This window comes from Acomys minous, assembly GCF_964271855.1.
Source record: "Acomys minous genome assembly, chromosome: 1".
Lineage (NCBI taxonomy): Eukaryota > Metazoa > Chordata > Mammalia > Rodentia > Muridae > Acomys > Acomys minous.
In genome coordinates, this window is record NC_140483.1 from 12,608,915 (window position 1) to 12,629,050 (window position 20,136).

Genomic DNA, 20,136 nt, shown 5'->3' on the forward strand with positions numbered 1-20,136 from the left:
TTTCTTTCCTTAAAAATAACATTATTACTAAATTTAGCCACATGGTGGAGCCAATGAACCATCAAAGAAGCCTTCACAGCCGCCATTTTGCCTCGCTTTCTGACTGGTTGTGACATTACCTACCCTGGATAAAGACGAGCCTTACACTTTTTTGTACACAAAGAAACCATCTGAACTCCACATAATAGTGAGGAAAGATGTTCTCTCCTAACAGCTGTCCACATGACGGAAAAAATGAGAGTGCTGAGTGTCATTGTGAGCGAGCATAAGCTGGGGGAAGACGCAGAGCATCACAGTCAGCAAGGAAACCAAGTCCTTCCCAGGTCTGCGGGGGTGGGAGGGTGGTCAGCCTGGCTGGGCATGTGGGAGATCACTCCTGACCAGAGCTTTGCTCACAGAGATGCCTCTTCCCTGCCCCTGGCATGCCGTGGAGCTATTGTGATCCCTCTCCTGTCACACTTATCACAATGCCACAGGTCTGCACACCTACTGCCCTTATGTGGTCTTACACCACCTGACCCCTGTCTCCCTCAGCTCTGGCCTCTAAGTAACCTGATCAAGAATGTGCCTGCCCTCAGGCCAGCGAGACCTTAAAGGTGCTCGCTGCCATGCCTGACGACCTCAGTTCAGTGCCTGAAGCAGTGGTTCTCAACCTTCCTAATGCTGTGACCCTTGTATACAGTTCCTCAAGTGTGGTGACCCCCAACCATAAAATTATTTTTGTTGCTACTTCATAACTGTAATCCTGCTACTGTTATGAATCATAATGTAAATATCTGATATGCAACCCCTGTAAAAGATTCTTACAACTCCCAAAGGGGTCATAACCTACAGGTTGAAAACCACTGTCCTGGAGCAACATGGTGGAAGAAGACAACAGACTCTCCTGTGACCTACACAGAACAGATTATCCTGTGACCTACACACACACACACACACACACACACACACACACACACTCATACCACATACACACATACAGTCATGCCACACACACACATACATATGCACATGCACACACATATACATGCATGCATGCTGCAGCATGTACCTGATTCCCCCAACACACACACACACACACACACAAAGAATGAATGAATGAAAGAATCCCTCTATCTTCACTCTGATCGGCATTAGTATCTAATGGGGTCCCTGACTCTCCACTATCCTTTGGGTGATGTCTAATCACTTGACTTGAATTCATCAAAATTTCGTTAGATGGGTACGGTGGCTAGCTTTGATTGTCAACTTGATTGAATTAAGAAACACATAGGGCAGCCATGTGGTGGTGGCGCACACCTTTAATCCCAGCACTTGGGAGGCAGAGGCAGGTGGATCTCTGAGTTAGAGACCAGCCTGGTTTACAGAGTGAATTCAGGGCAGCCAAGGTTACACAGAGAAACCCTGTCTCGAAAAAACACACACAAGAAAGAAAGAGAGAGAGAAAGAAATGTGTAGGGCAGGGATGAGGCATATCTTTGGTTGGGTGTGTCTTACTAGAGTGTTTCTAGAGTGGTTCGAATGAGGAGGGAGCATTTGCCCTACCGTAGGTGACACCATTTGTGAGCTGAAACTTGAGATATACACAAAAGGAGAGAGGAGAAAGGCCACTGAGCACTGGCCTTGCCTGTTCTCACTTCCCAGTCTGCCCAGATCCTAAAGCATGCCAGCCACAGTCCACCATGTCTTCGCACAAGGATAAAATAGTGCACCCTCTCAAACCATGGGCAAAACAAACCCATCCTCCCAGGGGTTGCTTTTTACTAAGGACTTACCCTCAGCAATGACACTGGTACCTGAGTTATAAATAACTGGGTCAATACAGAAGCCCCTTACCCTGAGGCTTCCACTTACTGATCCACCCCTGCCCATTGAGTGTAACCTTCTACTTGGTCACTAGCTTTCTTGACCCCAAATCCTATTGCCATGGTTCCTTTACCTATTATGATGATCCAGAATGGTCTTTCTTACCACACTGAAGCATGCCATTGAATCCTTTTTTCTTCAAAACTCCCATCACCACCCTAAGGCATCCCACCCACATAGTATTCTCAAGAAGCCAAGAGAGTTAGTTGCTAGGGTTTACCTGGATTCCATGATCTTCTAGTTGGCTCCAAAACTGCCCCCAGGAAAATAGGGAGAATCTGCCCTCTGTGTGAATGGGCAGTCTAATCTGAAACAGACTCCCCAAAGATTTCTTTAGTCTTCATCTTCAAATTCTCCTATCAGCCAGAACTTATAGTTCAGGGATAAGCTGAGCTACAGAAAGTAAGAAAAGGAGAAAATAGGAAATGCTTGCAGGGACTTTGTCCTAGGCCATTCTCCTATAGATAAGCACTCCACGTTAGGTTTTAAGGGGCTCTCTTGTAAAGAGGTATGGTACATCAGCACCCATCTTAAATGCAGGACATGAGCCAACAGCAGCCCATCCCAGCCAACATCAGTGGCACTGACATAAGCAATGCCAACAATCTTTGCCTTAGGAAAGCTCCATGCCTCTCTCTTCCATTCAATAAACCTTGTAAAGAACCTTCCAAGTGCCAGGCACTCTGCCAAAACTATAGGGGTCCACAAGAAGGACAAAGGCTCATAGTGCATAGTACAATAAAGCTAGAAGTCAATACAAGAGTAATTAGAAAAACTAAACAGTGATATGAGAGCAAGACAGCACTTTCAACAATCAATGAACCTTTGAAGAAATCAATAGAGACTAGTCCCAGAGCTTGCTGCAAGGTCCACTGCTGACATCAGAAAATTCTGAGGCACCAGCAGAACACTCCGTATCACCGGCTGCATCTCTCCAGTAGGTAATGACTGCATGGAGGGCTTTGAGAGCATGAAGGCGGGCTCTCCCATGTGGTTGCTTCCTCCACTCTCAATGCACTTGAGAGACTCCTGGCTAGAGCATCACTCATGCCAGGGGGTACAAACTGGGGAGACTTGGAAGAGTAGAAGAACCTGTTTGGCCCACAGACCAAGGGTGGCTAGCCAGTAGAAGCTCTGTGTATACAAAGAAGGGAGCAACTGATGTTAAGATAGCTCTGACAAACACCAGACAGGCTTACAAGTATTTCGAGTTTATCTTATTGGGGTTTTGTTTTGTATTTCTCCTTCTTGTATTTGTTCTCAGTTACTTTTCTATTGCTGTGAAGAGATACCATACCCAAGGCAATTTATAGAAGAAAGCGTTTATTGGGGCATTCAGACCCATGACCATCATGGCAGGAAGCATGGCAGCAGGCAAGCATGCTGCTGCAGCATTAGTCAAGAGTTTACATCCTTAACCAAAAGTAGGAGGGAGAGAGAGAGCCAACCAGGAATGGCAAGGGCTTTTGAAATCACCCTGAGTGGCACACCTCCTCTAATAAGGCCACAGCTCCTAATCCTTCCCAAAGAGTGCCACCAACAGGGACCAAACATTCAAATACATGAATCTATAAGGGTCATTCTCATTCAAGGCACCAAATTATGCTACCCAGCCCTATTATAATGCAAAATATATCTAGTTCAACTTCAAAAGTCCCCATAGTCTTTCACAGTTGCAACATAGTTTAAAAATCCAAAGTCTTCTTTGAGACTCAAAGCAATCTCTTAATTGTCATCGCATGCAAAATGGAAATCAAATTATGTGCTTCCAACATAGAGTGGCACTGATTGTACATTACCATTCCAAAAGAGAGAAGAGGGGCATAGTAAGGAAATGCTGGACCAAAGCAAGCCTGAGACCCAGCAGGGAAAACTCCAAATCGTGTCATTCTATGTCTGATGCCAAAGGGCTCAGATGGCTCTCCCCTTCTGGCTTTGCTGACTGCAACACACTCCTCTCTCTTGGGCTGGTTCCACTCCCTGTCTGCAGCTCTCCCTGGCAGATATCCCACAACTCTGGCATTTCCGACATTTTGGGGTCTCCAACACAATCTAGGCTTCACTTTTACAACATAAAAGCATCAGATGGGTCCTGATACAGTACTCCATTTTCAGCTATGGACAGGTCACCCAAACTACACCATAGATGCAATGGGCTTGAATGACATCTACAGAATACTTCTTCAAACGGATATGGAATACACATTCTTCTCAACCCATGCAACATTTTCTAAAATAGATCACATCCAAGGGCACCATATAAGTTTTAACAAATATGAAAGAACCTAATGCTTTTTTTGTATAACAAATAAATAGCGTGAGAAACCACAGTAACAACATAAGTGCTTGGAGACTGAAGAATACACTCTGAAATGGACAACGTGTCATTAAAAATGTTAATAAGAATTGTTTTAAATTCTTAGGATCAAATTAAAATGAAAGCATGACTTGTCGGAGCTTCAGGGAAATAGCTAAGGCAATTCCAAGAGGACAATTTATAGTCATCAGTGCTTATTTTAAGAAAATCAGAGAAGTCACAAGTATATAACTAAATGAGGTATCTCTAGATTTTAGAAAAACAATAACAAGCAAAATCCAAAAGCAGTGGACAACGAGAAATAAAAATAAATGAAAGTAAAAATTGATGAAATAGAAACTAAAAGAAAAAATAATAGTAGTGGGGGGTTGACAACATAAACATGATTGCCAATTAGTTAACAAATCTAACCCAAAGAAATGGAGAAGATCTAAATTAATAAAAGTGGAGTAAAGAGGAATGTTACAATAGATTCCTGTGAAATCCAGAAGAGCATTAGGGAATATTTTAGAAACATATTCCAAATGAACTGGAACATCTAGAAAAAAATGGACAAATTCCTGGACATATGTTACATACCAAATTAAACCATGACACTAGCAACAACTTAAACAGATCCATAGCAAACGACAAGCCTGAGAATTTCCTAAGAAATTAAAGCCCAGGACTGAATGGATGCAGTACCGAATGCTACCAAGCTCTTAAAGAAGAGCTAATGGCAACATGCCTCGAACTGTCCCATCAAACAGAACAAAAGAGACAGTACCAAACTCATTCGACGAAGCCAGCATTACCTGAAACGAAGATCACATAAAGACACAACACAAAAAAAGAACGCTACTGGCCAATAAATGCCCTTGTTGAACAAAGACACAAAAATCCTCAGGAAAATACTTAACAGCAGTTAAGAAGACCATGCACTATGGCCAAGTTAGTCTCAGCCCAAGGATACAAGAATGATTCACCACAAACCAATAAATGTAATAAAACACATGACCATACTTAAGGGCAGAAATCACAGGTCCATCTCAGTATATGCAGAGAATGACTGTGAGGTTCAGCATCTGGAGTGGTTACTTCTGTTGTTGGGATCAAACACCTGATAAAAGCACTGGAAGAAGAAAGGGTTTGTTTGGGTTCAGAGTTCAAGGACACAGTGCGCACAGCTGGGAAGCCATGGTAACAAGAGTGGGAGGCATCACAGCCACTCACACTGCATCCGAAACCAAGAGGCAATGAGAGATGAATGCTGGGTACTCGCTCACTTTCTCCTTTTTACTCATCCTGGGACACACCAACTTTTGGGATAGTGGTGCCATCCGTATTCAAGGTAGGTCTTCTCTACTCAGGTAGACGTTTCTGTAGACACCTTTATAGACAAACCCAGAAATGTGTTTCCATGGAGATTCTTAAGAACGGTCTTTTGTGTATCACGTTGTCTGCAAATTGATAATTTGACATCATTCTTTCCTGTCTGTACCTCTTGTCTTTTCCTCTCGTCTTTACCATTCTAGTTAAGACACTATAAGAGCAGAGGATAGGAACTTTGTCTCATTCTGCTTTATAAGTTTTTCCTCCTTTAATATGACATTGGCTATAAGTTTGCTGTGCATGTGGCCTTTATTACATCACAGCATGCCCTTCCTACTCCTTTGAGACACTTATCATGAAAGGGTGCAAGAAAGGTTAATCCTGGCCATCATACCAAGAGTGTAGGCTGAAGAAAAGACAGCCCCTTCACAAATGGGAGCACTGGATATCCACCGTGGAGTAATAAAACTATCTCTCACCTGACACAAAAATAAATTCAAAATAGACCAAAGACTTTGATGTAAGATGTTAAAATTTGAAACCATGGAACAAGTCGTGCTTAAAGATTCAGGTATGAGCAAGGATTTTCTGAAAAGGACTCTACTAGCTCAGGAGGAAATAATAAGAATTGTCACATGGGGTTGAATCAACTTAAAAGGTTTCTGCACAGCAAAGTAACCAATTAACTTGGTGAAGAGGGCCTACAGGATGGGAGACCATTGCCACCTGACAAATAATTAATATCCAGGCTCTATAAAGAACACAAAAAAAATAAGATACAAAATCTAATCAGTCAATGGACAGATTAAGTGGGTAGACTGTTCCCAAGGATGATGTAAAATGTCCAATAAACATAGAAAACATATTTGGTATCCTTAGCCATCAGGTAAATTTACATAGATTCCATCTCACTATAGTCAGAATGGCTGTCATCAAGAAAAGAAACAATAGGCTGCTGTAAGATTATAAATTAGTGAATCCACTACGAGAATCAGTGTTTAAGTTCCTTTAAAAAAAGAAAACCTACTGTGTAATCTATCTAAGTGAAGCCTAGGGAAATGTGAGCTTACAGTCGAGCCCTGAACTCCATGGTTGTCGCCGCACCATTCACAGCAGCCAGATGACAGAGCTGGCCTAGGAGCGTGTCCATTAGTTGGTGGATGAACCAAGAAAATGTGCTGCCTTTACACAGGGAGCATTGTCCTGCCAGAAGGAGTGAAATGGTACTGCTTTCTGGTAAATGGTGAAGCTAGAGATTATTGTGTTGGCAAAATAAGCCGATCTCTCCCTTCCCCCACTCTCCCTCCTCTCTATAATAATAATAATAATAATAATAATTATTATTATTATTATTATTATTAATTATTATAAATGAAAGTAGGGAATACAGAACAAAGGGGAAGAAGTAGGGAGGACAGGACATAAGAGAAGCAAGGTGGGGAGAGGTGACTGTTATCAAAGTCCGTTATGTGAGTATGTGAGAATGTTACAGTGAAATCAATTGTTTTGTACAACTAATGCTTGCTAATAAAAAGTTAATTCCAAAGGAAAAAGAAAAAAAGATACAGAGGGGGAACCTACAGACTAGTGGACAATTGGGCAGGTATTTGTGGCACCAAGGGACATATAAAAAGAGCGAAGGGGGCTGGAGAGACAGCCCTGTGACTAAGAGCACTTACTGTGCACCCACCTAAAGCATAGGAGTGGTCCTGCACCCACCTAAAGCATAGGAGTGGTCCTGCGCACACCTAAAGCATAGGAGTGGTCCTGCACCCACCTAAAGCATAGGAGTGGTCCTGCGCACACCTAAAGCATAGGAGTGGTCCTGCACCCACCTAAAGCATAGGAGTGGTCCTGCGCACACCTAAAGCATAGGAGTGGTCCTGCGCACACCTAAAGCATAGGAGTGGTCCTGCACCCACCTAAAGCATAGGAGTGGTCCTGCGCACACCTAAAGCATAGGAGTGGTCCTGCACCCACCTAAAGCATAGGAGTGGTCCTGCACCCACCTAAAGCATAGGAGTGGTCCTGCGCACACCTGTAGCTGCAGCGCGGAGGTGGGTAGGGACAGGAGAAAACCTAAGGTTTGCTGTCTGGCTGCCTAGCTGACAAATGGGCTGAGTTCCAGGTTCAACAAAAGGGCTGGCTTCAATAGAACAAGGCAGAAAGTAGTCCAGAGAGACACCCAGTGCCCTCCTTTGGCCCTGGTGAGAGATGCATGTAGCCCTCCACACACATAAATGAAAATAATAAAACAATGAATAGAATTAAATTTTACAGTGCTAAGAGAACAGCTTCATTCATCCACAACTGGGCCTCCTGAGTCCACAGCTGGGGAGACGCATGGGCGAGCCTCCGTCCTGGTCCTGGTGTGACTTGCAGTTCAATTAGTTCCAAGTCTACTCTAGGCAACTCCCTCTGAACATGAGTCAGGAGGCTGAGGCCTCCCTGCAGAACCTGCCCAGGACAGAGTGCCGGGGCCTTAGACACACCCTCAGTCCATTCAGCCTGGGCACAGCTCTTTCCTGGGAGTTTGGAAAGCCCAGCTCCTGCTGGCTGGACCCTAGCTGAGCTGTCAGCCTTCACTGCTCAGCCACAGGCAGTGGATTAGCTGAGCAGAAAGATCCTTCCCTCCAGTTCCCCTCAGAACCTCTGCTTTTGTGAATACTGAGGAATCTGCTGTGAGTCAGGAGCTGCAGGGACACATAGCTGAGCGTGACTCAGTCCCAGGCTAGGTTCTGACGTTCTTCCCAGAATATGCCCTTTTTTGGCCCCAGGCAGGATTTCCCTCATCTCTCTTAGGCGCTGATGGGCAAAGCCTCAAACAGCCTCCGAAGGGCGCTCCAGCTCACAGGCTGCCTCTTAAGAAAGGCTGGGTACAAGGAACGTCTTCAAGTCCTGCGTAAGGATGGAGGGATGCCACTGAACCCCCACTCAGGGGTTAAGCTAAACTTCTGGTGACCGGATAACCCCAAGTCCAAGTCCGTAGAAATATCTCCTCCTTGTGTGAGGAGAGGATAGAAAGAAAGGGAAAGAAAGGAGGAAGGGGGGAAGGGGGGAGGAAAAGAGGAAGGGAGACGGGGAGGGGGAAGGGACAGGAAGAGAGGAAGTCTCCGCCAGCGGAAGCATCCCCGTTATCCTAGCTGTGTTCACAAGTGGGGCCCCTGAGATGGGGAGTTAAAAGCACAACGCAGGCGGGTTTTGAGACAGAAAAGGTAAAGTGTCCTACACAAAGGCACAAGCAGAGGGAATGGGGCGGGTGGGGTGCCTAAAACCCGGGGGAGAGAAGAAAGAAGGGTCTGCTGTAAGGAGGAGGGCAAGAGTGTCTGGCAGCCACAGAAGTGACCAGTGACCCCCAGCCCTGCAGTCTGCAGTGTGCTGACAGTGGGATCAAGACCTTTGCTTCTCCCTGTGAGTGATGCAAGAGCCCCACATCCCACATCCAGGGCAGCAGTGGCCAGCTGCAGCCGGTCTTCATAGTCCAGAGCCACAACTCCCTGGCAGCATGGTTCTGAGGAAGCAATCGAATCTCTAGAAGCCTGCATTTTCTCTTCCAAGGCGGCTCCAGCCAGTGACAGCAGCACAAGGGTTCTAGACTAGTCATTTCGACCAAGGCAAGCAGATCTCTACAACCATCTGGGTGGCTGAGCCTTCCTCGGAGCTACACTGTATTCTAAGGGTCTGCCTTTTTTTCCCCCTCTCCCACCCATCCTCTCCCCCCCCCCCCCCTGCTCTTGTAAGCCAGGCGTGGTGGTGCACGCCTATAATCCCAGCACTCAGGAGACAGAGGCAGGTGGATCTCTGTGAGTTCGAGGCCAGGCTGGTCTACAAAGCGGGTCCAGGACAGCCAAGGCTACACAGAGAACCCTGTCTTGAAAAAAAAAATATCTTCCTTGTGGTCTGAAGGCTTCCCCTACCTCCTGCTCTCTGTATTTTCACAGTTGGTACCCCCAAAGCCTCTTGCATTTTCTGTTGTTTTGTTTCTGGGACAGTGTATTCCAGGCTGGCCTCAAACTCAAAGCAACACTGCCTGCCTCACCCCCTGCCTCGGACTCCAAAGTCTTGAGATTACAGGAGTGAATCACCGTGCCCAGCTCTCTTGTAACTTTTCCAGATTGTTTTCTGTTGCTGTGATACAAATCATAACCAAAAGCAACTTGAAGGAAGTAAAGCTCTATTTGGCTTAGAGCTCACAGTCCGGGGGAGAGAAGCCAAGGTAAGAACTCAAGGCAGAAACTGAGGAACTAGCTTGCTTCCTCTGGTCTTCTCAGTGCTCTCCCCGCCCCTCTCCCTCTCCTCCCCCCCCCCCCACCCCCCGACTGCTGTCCAGAACTCAACCTGTAGACCAGGCTGGCTTATTCACAGAAGTACACCTGCCTGAACTACAATTGCAACCACAATCTCCAACTTCCTGGGTTTTGTTTTTTTCTGAAAGGAGCATTGTGCCTGGAGAACACAAATTGGTACATAATTCTTTGCTATAGAACTATCAGAGTCCTTAACATATAAACAGCATATGGTTAAATAAGAGGCAATTGAATATGAAGCATTTTCCAAAATCCCTTGGCCATGAAATACATTACATAGCCACATGCACACAAAGACTACCCACAAACATCTCATGAAACTTGGGTTGCTTTGCAAAGTCAGATTGCAAACCCAAACAGTTGAGCTAGAACACCTCTAAAGTTCCATGCAACCCTGGTTTCTGCGACGCAGATCTCACATTGTGAAGCATCCCTGGTGAGTATGGCACAGCCAGGGCCACATTCTGCAGAGAGGAAACCCAAGCCCATCTCTGCATTGCACCAGTAACCTGAGCTATATATGTGAGCCTTCCCCCACCTGACAGTTACCAAGCACTTGGTCAGCACTTTGGATGTCATGGTCCCTCTTTCACAGACAGAGGAACTGAGGCCTAAGAAAATAAAGACACTGGCTCAGATCCACAGTCAAGCAAATTCTTAGCGCAGTCACTGCGACACCCTCTACTTGACAGATGGATGGATAGATACCAAAGGGCCCATTGATGAGGGCAGGAACCAGAGGGGTACTTGGAATCAAAGCCCTAGAATAAATGAGGCTACAGCAATAACACTATGTCACTGAGGTAGGTCAATGACAGCAAGAAAGGACACCTGACCCCAGGGAGACCACAGGCAAAAGCAGAGGGCACTTATGAACCATGGCTTAAATATCTGTCATAGTTATGTCATTTATGGACCTGTCATGTGTCTGTCATAAAGCAGGTACAGCAGGAAGCAGAGGCAATGAAGGGCCTGGCATATTAGGTGATTGCTGTGGTTTGGATTTCATTTTAGATTTATTCATTCTATTTTATGTGTGCAAGTATTTTGCCTACATGTATGTAGATGTACCACACGCATGCTTGGTACCAGCTGAGGTCAGAAGAGGGCACTGTATCCCTGGAACTGGAGTTGTGGATGGTTGCAGACCATCGCATGGGTACTGGGAACCAAACCCAGGTCCTCGGTAGGAGCAACAAGTCTCTTAACCTTAGAGCCATTTCTCCAGTCTGTGGTTTGAATCTGTAATGCCCATCAAAGGCCGAGAGGCTAGAGGCTAGGTATCAGCATGCAGCACTATTAGCAGATATTGGAACCTTTAGGGGATGGGGCCTGGTGGGAGGAAATTTGATGTGACTGACAGAAACATCCCTGTATTGGTCAATGCTGTATTGCTGTGAAGAGATGCCATGGCCATCTCAACTCTTATAAAAGAGAGCATTTAATTAGGGTTGACTTACATTCAGAAGTTTAGTCCTTTATCATCATGGGGGGGAAGCATGGCGGCACACAGACAGACATGGTGCTGGACAGACAGATGAGGGTTCTACATCTGTATTAGCAGGCAGCAGAAAGAGACACCAGGCCAGGATAACCATTGAGATGTAACAAGAACAAATTAATAAAATAATATATATCTTGGGGAAAAAAAGAGACACTAGGCCTGGCTTGAGTATTTGGGACCTAAAGTCCACCCCCAGTGACACACTTCCTCCAACAAGGCCACACCTCCTTATCCCTCTCAGTAGCACCACTCCCTCATGACCAAGCATCTAAACATATGGGGGCCATTCCTATTCACACCACCACAGTCCCCTATAGGCTCCCATATTTGAATCCGTTGTCCCCATTGGTGTCACCGTTTAGGGAAGCTTAGGATGCTATGCTAAAGGTAGTTTGTCTTGGGGCCAGGGCTGGGGAGGGGGTTGGGGGTGGGAGTGAGCTTTGAGTTTATAACCTTACCCCACTTCTAATTTGTTTGCTCTGCTCCATGTTTGCAGTTGAAGATGTGATCTCTCAGTTTCTTGCTCCTGCTGCCACTTGCTGCCATGCCTCCCCACCAAGATGGACCCTTATCCTTCTGCAGCCATAAGCCCCAATAAACTCCTTCTATAAGTTGCCTTGGTCATCTTATCACGTTTTATCATGTCGACAGGAAAGAAACTGACACATTTGGTCACTGGGAACATGTACCTTAAGGGACTATTGAGACCACAGCCTCTCCTGCCTGTCTCTGTCTGTCTGTCTGTCTGCTTCTCTCTCTCTCTCTCTCTCTCTCTCTTCTCTCTCTCTCTCTCTTCTCTCTCTCTCTCTCTTCTCTCTCTCTCTCTTCTCTCTCTCTCTCTTCTCTCTCTCTCTCTCTCTCTCTCTCTCTCTCTCTCTCTCTCTCTCTCTCTCTCTCTCTCTCTCTCTCTCTCTCTCTCTCTCTTTTTCTTTTCCTGGAGGCCAGGAGGTGAGTAGACATCCCGGCCACATACCTCTGCTATGACATAATATGCCACCATCAGCTCAAACCCACAGGCCCTGGTGACCACAAAACAAAGCATTTGAAACCATGAGCCAAAATAAACTTTGTTCTTTAAGCTGATTATCATAGATTTTTTTGTCAGAGGGGTGGAAAACTGAGTCATTAGTTTGGTGGTTGGCTCTCCCAGCCTCTTCCTGTCCCTTTACTATTCCAGTGTCCTGGTCCCTTGGCCCCTTATCTGCAACCCCCATATGCTCGCTCCAACATTCACGGAATGATTAATGTCTGGCAGACTTCCTGCCTCAGGACCAAGTATCAGCTCACTCTCACTAGCTTAGCATCCAATACCACAGTGGCTGTTCAGTATTTTTGTATTACTCCTTGACTGAGAAAAGGAATGGAATTGGATGGAGGGAAAAGTGAAGAGGCAAGGTAGACCCATGCTCCTGCAGCTGCAGCAGCCCCAGATCCTAACTGAGCAAGCCCAGTGTGATGCTTAACCTTCATCGTCAGCTTGCATGGATTTGAAAATAACCTCAAGGATGCAATTCTGGATGTGTCTGTGGGTGTTTCCAGAAAGGCTTAGCTGAGGAAGGAGGATCCACTCTGGGTGTGAGTGGCTCCTTCCCATGGGCTGGGGGCCCAGATGGATAAGTGGGGAAAGCAGGAAGCTAGCTGGGCACCAGAGTTCATATCTGCTTCCTGACCATGATACGACATGAAAAGACAACCTCATGGTCCCCACTGCCAGCATGGATGGTGTCCCTCAAACTAGAGCTGAAATGGACCCTGAGTTGCTCTTGCCATGGATTTTTGTCACAACAGTGATAAAGGGATTGTATACAGTGAAGATGGCTACTAGGAATGCTGGGAGACTGCTATTGGTGTGGTGTGGGTGTTGGGAGAAATTCCACGCTGACCATCCAGGCTGCACATGCAGGAGCCAAGTGACCGAGTGCCACATGGCTCTCTTGCCACGTGAACTTGTGCACATCTCTGGAAAGTTCTAGAATTTCTACTTGGGAGGGACCTGGGAAGAGACAAAATGCAGAGAGCAGTAGGTGGAGCTGCAGGGGTGGTCTTTGAGGCTTGCCTTGTGGATATTTTTTGGTTACTGAGCAACTTGTTCCGGTTAAAAACCTTGATTTGGGGGAATACTACCGATGGGGACTGTGCAGGGGCCACAGCTCCCTGGTACCCTGTGGTGCTCCCGATAGACTGGCCAATGTAATCCCTTTCCTTCATCGGGACTGTAAGGGAATCAGCAGCAACACTCACGTGCCCTTACACAGGTGCCACTGCTGCAGCTGCTGGCAACTCACATGCCCTGACACAGGTGCCACTGCTGCAGCTGCTGGCAATGATGGTGGTGACTACGGGTGGGGGTAACCGGTAGCAACACATAAATAAGGTCCTGCTGTTTCCTAAACAGTTTCACAGACATTGTGAGCTGATACTTGTAACAAGTCTGACTATGCAAAGTAGGCAGTAGGTCCCCACTTGAGCCCTAATTTGCTTCTCTGTTGCTATGATCGAACACCAACTAAGCAAAACTTGTGGGAGAAAATGGGCTGTTTCACCCTACAGACTACATCCATTGTCTTGGTTAGGGTTCCATTGCTACGAAGGGACACCACGGCCATGGCAACTCCTATAAAAGAAAGCATCTAATTGGGGCTGGCTTACAGTTTCAGAGGTTTAGTCCATTGTCATCATGGCGGAAAACAGAATGGCATGAAGGCACACAGGTTGCTGGAGAAGGAGCTGAGAGTTCTACAACTTGATCCGCAGGCAACAAAGAGAGACTGTGTGCCCCGGAGACCTCAAAGCCCGCCCCCAGAGCGACACACTTCCTCTGACAAGGCCACGCCTACTCGGACAAAGCCACGCCTCCCAATAGTGCCAAGCATTCAAGCACAGGTAATCCATGGAGGGGGGGGGGGCGGGCGGGGCATTCCTATTCGAACCAGCATATCCATCCTGGAGGGAAGTCAGGGCAGGAGCTCAAGGCAGGAACCTAGAAGCAAGCTTGAAGCAGACACCCAAGCAGCATTATGTACCGGTTTGTTTCTAGGCTCACATTCAGCTACCTCATTTATACAACCCCAGGCCCACCTGTCTGGGGATAGCACTGGCCACAGTAGGATAGGCCCTCCTCTCTCAATTAGCCTTCGAGAAAATACAACCCCAGACACGCCCAGGGAACCAGTCTGATGGAGACCATTCCTCAGTCAAGGTCCCTCCTCACCCCATTGTCTCTAGCTGGTATCAAGTTGACAAAAAAAAAAAAAGTTCATATACAGGAGATGGGGTGGCAGAGGAGGAGGGCTGACATTTTGAAAATGGCAAGAGATCACACAAGTAAAGATGTAATTTATCCTTAGCAAATCTGCCATTAGGAGATGCCCCTGTGAAAAGCCCTCTGAGAGAGAGCATTTGGTACCTAAGAGGTGTCTGTCATCCACGGCCCTGTGTGCAGGCAAAAACGCTCAGCTCAGAAAGCATCTGGGCATTTGGAACTTCATCCTAGCTCTTTGCTCTCCCCAGCACTCCCACATTTTGTGACCTTAAAAAGAACCTGTCTCATCTCCTCTTCAGCTCTCAGCCACCCTCTGGAAACCCTCTCTGCTTCGTGGCACACACTGCAATCTAGAGGAAAGAATAAATCCTAATAAATATAATCTCTCTAGAGGAAAGGAAGTCACACCTCGTGTTACTCAGCCTCCCGCGGCTCTGATGCAAACACCCTGGAGACTAGATTAAAGCAAGAATTACTTGTTCAGGGTCATAGTTTCAGAGATTTCAGTCTGTATTTGGCTGGTTCCATTACTGTAGACCTGAGGTGAGGTGAGGTGGAGGCAGGAGCCTGTAAAAGGGAAAGCTGTTTAGAGGAAGGACCTGAAAGCCATGCATACCCTTCAAGGAACACCTTCCAGTGATTTCTTCCTCTCACAAAGCCCTGCCTGCTAATATCTCAAAATGGTGCCAGCTGGGACCAAGAATTCAATGCCTAAGCCTGTGGGGGAATATTAGTGCTCACACAAAACTTGGCACACAAAACCGGGTTGTTTGTTTTTGTCTCCTGCACAGTGATATTGGGGATGGAACTTGGGCGTGTGCGCACTAGGCAAGTGATCTACTGCTGAACTTCAGCTCCAGGTGGCTTTCAGCAACACTGTGGAATCCATACTGTCTGTGATCTGCTTTGGGTTCAACAGGGAGGGGAGGAAAGCAGAGGTTTTCCTCATGCTCCACCTGCCTTGTCCTTTGCTGTCTAAACCCAAGAAGGCAGGCCCTGGGACTATGGTCTAGGGTTTCAGAGGGAGGCTCACCTCACCACAGGACAGCTGCTGCCACAGCCCTCCGAAAACAAGAAGCCAGGGCTTCCCATGGCTGGCTGTGAAGTCTGGGAGCTCAACAAAAAACTCCTCCCAACTGTGCTGCCCCCCCCTCTGTGTGTGTGTGTGTGTGTGTGTGTGTGTGTGTGTGTGTGTGTGTGTTTCCTTGACAGGGGTCACTGTGGCCACAGAAAGAAAAGACCGGGCCAGCTCCCCTGAGATAACATCATGAGGGAAGCGTTGGGAAGCGTAAAGAGCAGTGTTGACTCAGGTTAAAAACTGGCCCTTGGCCAAACAGTGAGGTCAGTCATTACTCTATGTATCTGCAAATCAATTGCAGTAGCTCTAGACTGTATGTGGCCTTTAGGGAGCAGAGTTCATTTCACACCATCTGCTAGGTCTGCTGCCCTGCCTGGCTGCACCAGAAGAGGAAGCCCTGGGTGAGAAGACGCATTCTTCTGCCTCAGCCTTGGAAAGCTTTGGTCTTGCAAGTTTCTGAATTGATCGCAATGACTTGAGTGTAGCCTGCTCAGACATTTCTTGCTAAAAGGATTGAGGAGAAGGCCTGGCCTCCAGCTGCTCCAGGGAGGGGCACTTCCTCCAGCAGGTAACCAAACTTCCACTATAGCAGGTTTGGGATAAACTTTACCCCCAAAAGCCCGGAGTCCAGAAGAAATCAGGATGGGGCCAATGGAAATCAGGTGGTGGGAAAATGAACAGCTTCCAGGAAAGGGCTGTAAAGCTTCGGAAACCAGTGTGCAGGAAACCCCTGAGCTACAAAGAGCTACTGTGGTGTCCCCAACTCTCCCAGTGGCACGCAAGACAGAGCCTGGTGACAAGCAGTGTGCCTACCAGGAAATGTGCTGGGAGCTAATCCTGGAAGCCAGAGGATGTCAAATAAAGTCAAATGTAGGCAGGGCGAGACTATGGCCATGGGCAGGGGGGTCCCGTCTCCGGACTCCACAAGCATCTCAGACTCAAACAGAAGACTGAGGCAAGTGAAGCAGAGGGTCAGCCATGGACAACAGTGGGCACCCAGGGAAAAGCAAGAGTGGACACAGCCACGAGGCTAATAGCAGTGTGAATAGTTCTTAAAGCTAAAATAGTGCTATCATATTGATAGAAAATGAACACACACTCGCCATGTTTTGTTTGTTTGCGCTTCTGGCTTTTTTAGACCTGGTCTTGCTGTGTAACCCTAGCTGGCCTGGAACTCATGGAGATCTGCCTGTCCCTGGCTCCGCAGTACTGGGATTTAAAGACATGGGACACCAAGCTCAGCACCAGGCATTTGTTTCTGGCGTGATGGTTTCTAAGCTTCACAGCCCTTCCCCGGAAGCGGTTCATTCCTCCAGCCCCACCCCCCCACCATCTGATGATGTTCACTGGTCCCACCCTGATTTCTTCTGGGATCAGGGTTCAAAAGAGAAGTGGAAGAAGACCCTAGACCCCCTTCAGGCACAGCAGAGAATAGTAAGGCAACGGTGCAAACAGACAAACCCCAGCATTGCCACAGGGAGAAAGACACTTTGATTCCTTGAATAGTACATAGATATTTCAAGTTGCTACTGTTAAGTACAACTTCCAGAGTTACAAACTATCTCGGAAACCATGCAATGCGGGATGACCTGGAGGGAGGTTCCAACCCAGGCTTTCTCAGCCCTGCTCAGAGACATTTCAGACTCCACTGCTCTTGCTGTTTTCTAAAGAGTACGACCCTAGACCCTCTAATCCTTTAATGACATCCCTGGCTTTCACCCAGTAGAGGCTAGGAGCACCCACCTCCAGTTGTGACAATATATAAAGGTCTGCAGTTATAGTCAAAAGCCTCTTGGGTCACATGGGTGGGTGGAGTTCCAGCTGAGAATCCTTGCTTTAAACCATTCGTAGCACAGGCACATTCTAAACCCTCCCAGTTTTCATTCTGGAAGCGTGTTCTCTGTATGTGAGCTGCCACCCAGGAAACTCCCTGGACAGAGCGGTGGTCCAGGCCACCGACAAGGACTCTATTGTAAAAGTTCTCCCAGCATGAACTAAACAAATCCTCCCAGGTACATTTGAGTTTTAGATAAGCATCACATCATTATTTTAGTATAGGTTTGCTCGGGTGGTATTTGGGGGGCTACACATATTAAAACATCACATTCCCCCCCCTTAAAATTCAGATTTAACCTGGATGGCTGGTCTTTGTCAAAGTGAACAACTCTACTTATGTACAAATAGCTGTGCAGTCACCGCAGAGGTCCAGGGAATTAGAATCCCGGCTCTTCCTCTGACAACTAATTCATGGGGTTTATGTCACTGAGCTTCTATGGGGCTCAGTTTCTCATCTGTAAGAAGGGTCTACCGGCGGCCACTTGGCAGAGGCAGGCGGATCGCTGTGAGTTCGAGGCCAGCCTGGTCTACAAAGTGAGTCCAGAACAGCCAAGGCTACACAGAGAGAAACCCTGTCTCGAAAAACCAAAAAAAAAAAAAAAAAAAAAAAAAAAAAAAGAAATTTCGCTGGTAGAGAGTATGCCGAGAGCTTGCAGAGCTCTGTTATATCCTGAGTCCAGTGAATAGCAAGTGGGTTAGTCGCAGTGCTCACTCCATCCGCTACTGACTCATCCGATGTTTCCTGGGCAGTCACTGCTGAGTTTCGCCCAGCCTTCCTCCCCACGGGCTGGCGTTTGAGTCTCAACTTTTATACTCCAACTTGTGGGTGTTGTCGCCCGGTCCCGTCCCATACCCACTCCCCACCCCAACCCGCCACCCGGCCCCGCCATCCCGGGAACCGTCCGAAGGTGGCAGCATAGGCCCCGCGGTCCTCCACGCTCCGGCTGGCGCTGTGCAGGTCGCCCGCTGGCCGCGTCCGGGGCTCGGCGCCGAGCAGGCCGGGAGAGGCGGAGGCCACACCCCACGGCCCAGGCGCTTCCCGCCGGTGAATCATCGCCCGCAGCAGCGGCTCCCGCAGTCCGCTGCAGCACCCCGGGCCCGGCCTCGCCCCAGCCGAGTGCAGCACCCTCTGTCTCCGCGACCCCTCTCTCCATAGAGTGCGCTACCCAGACCAGTACCATGGCAGGCATCGCCATCAAGCTGGCCAAGGACCGCGAGGCGGCCGAGGGGCTGGGATCGCACGAAAGAGCCATCAAGTACCTCAACCAGGACTACGAGACACTGCGGAACGAGTGCCTGGAGGCCGGGGCGCTCTTCCAGGATCCTTCCTTCCCCGCCTTGCCTTCGTCTCTGGGCTTCAAGGAGTTGGGGCCCTACTCCAGCAAAACTAGAGGCATAGAATGGAAGCGGCCCACGGTAGGAAGCGCGCCGGGAACGGGAGGGGCCGGGATGGCCTGGAAGGGCACTAGGGTTCCGGGAGGAGCTGCAGTGGGAGGCTGCGAGCCCCAGGCTCCCTGGCTGGGTAATGCTGGCTAGGTAATGCTCCGCGATTGCTACTAAGGGGATTCCCGATGCAAGCTGCGGCCCACTCAGTGGACCAGCCCCCAGCTATGCCCAGAGCTCCTCGCAGGACAGGACCCCCAAATCCCACTAGTGGACAGGCCCAGGAGGTCGCCTTGGGCTTCACAAAGCTTCAGGGCCGCTGAGGCGAAACTTTTATTGGATCTAGTGGTGCGGTGGCGGGAGGGGGCGTTGGTCTGCTGTGGGGGTAGGGGTGGGGTTATCAGAGTAGCCTAGCAGACTCCCGATAGCTTCCAGGAGGCAAAGGAATGGGCACTGCCTGGTGCTGGCTGACATAAGAGGTTGCAAGTACCTGTGGGTCGTTAGATTTATCTAGCTTGGATCTTGCTATCTCTCAAAGTGCAGTTAGAGGATCGCTCCCCCAGTATTTACCTGCATAACTTAACAAAGACTTGAAGGGCTCCAATGATCTTGTTACTCATTAGTTTGCTGACCTAGAGTCCTCACCTGGGAACCTCTGCCTCCCTGCCAGATGCTCTGACCCAGCCCTCAGGTTCTCTCCTGTTAGACCCTCCCCGTTCCCTTGTGGGTGGAAGACCTTCTGGCCCTCATCCCCTGGGACCCTCACTTGTCCCAGAGAACCGAGAGGAAATCGAAACTTCTAGATTCCTGTTAGGACAATGGACATTCAAACCCTGCTTCCATACCCTTGATTCTCCCAGGCCATTTTTACCCTGAATCCAGTCCGAAAAGTACCCTAGACCAGTTGGGGGGTAGCACAGCTGGCAGAGTGCTTACTTAGTATGCACGAAGCCCTGGGTTTTTTCCTAAGCACTACATACAATCAGGGCATGGTAATGTATGCCTGTAATTCCAGCACTCGGGAGGTAGAGACAGGAGGATCAGAAACTCAAAGCTGAGGGCCGTACAGATGGCTCCGTGAGTAGGGCATTGGCGGCCCTGCTTAACGACCTTCGTTCTATCCCAGAAACCATATGAAACGAGAGAACTAACTCCCCCAAATTGTCCTCTGACTTCCACATGCTGCACACTGTGACACACTTATTGACTCATGCAGGCATGCACACACGAACTAAATATAAAAACAGCAATAATAAAAGAAGGTTGAAGCCA

The 20,136-nt window shown here is 48.1% G+C and overlaps 1 protein-coding gene across 1 annotated transcript in view; it reads left to right on the forward strand.

Annotated features, from left to right (window-relative positions):
- The first annotated feature begins 18,119 nt into the window (after positions 1-18,119).
- LOC311586974 (calpain-2 catalytic subunit) overlaps positions 18,120-20,136 on the forward strand; it is a 49,540-nt gene continuing 47,523 nt past the window's right edge. Inside the window, exon 1 of the mRNA XM_084763329.1 lies at positions 18,120-18,897. Coding sequence (XP_084619455.1) covers positions 18,661-18,897 — 237 coding nt within the window. The 5' untranslated portion in view covers positions 18,120-18,660. The remainder of the gene's footprint in view (positions 18,898-20,136) is intronic.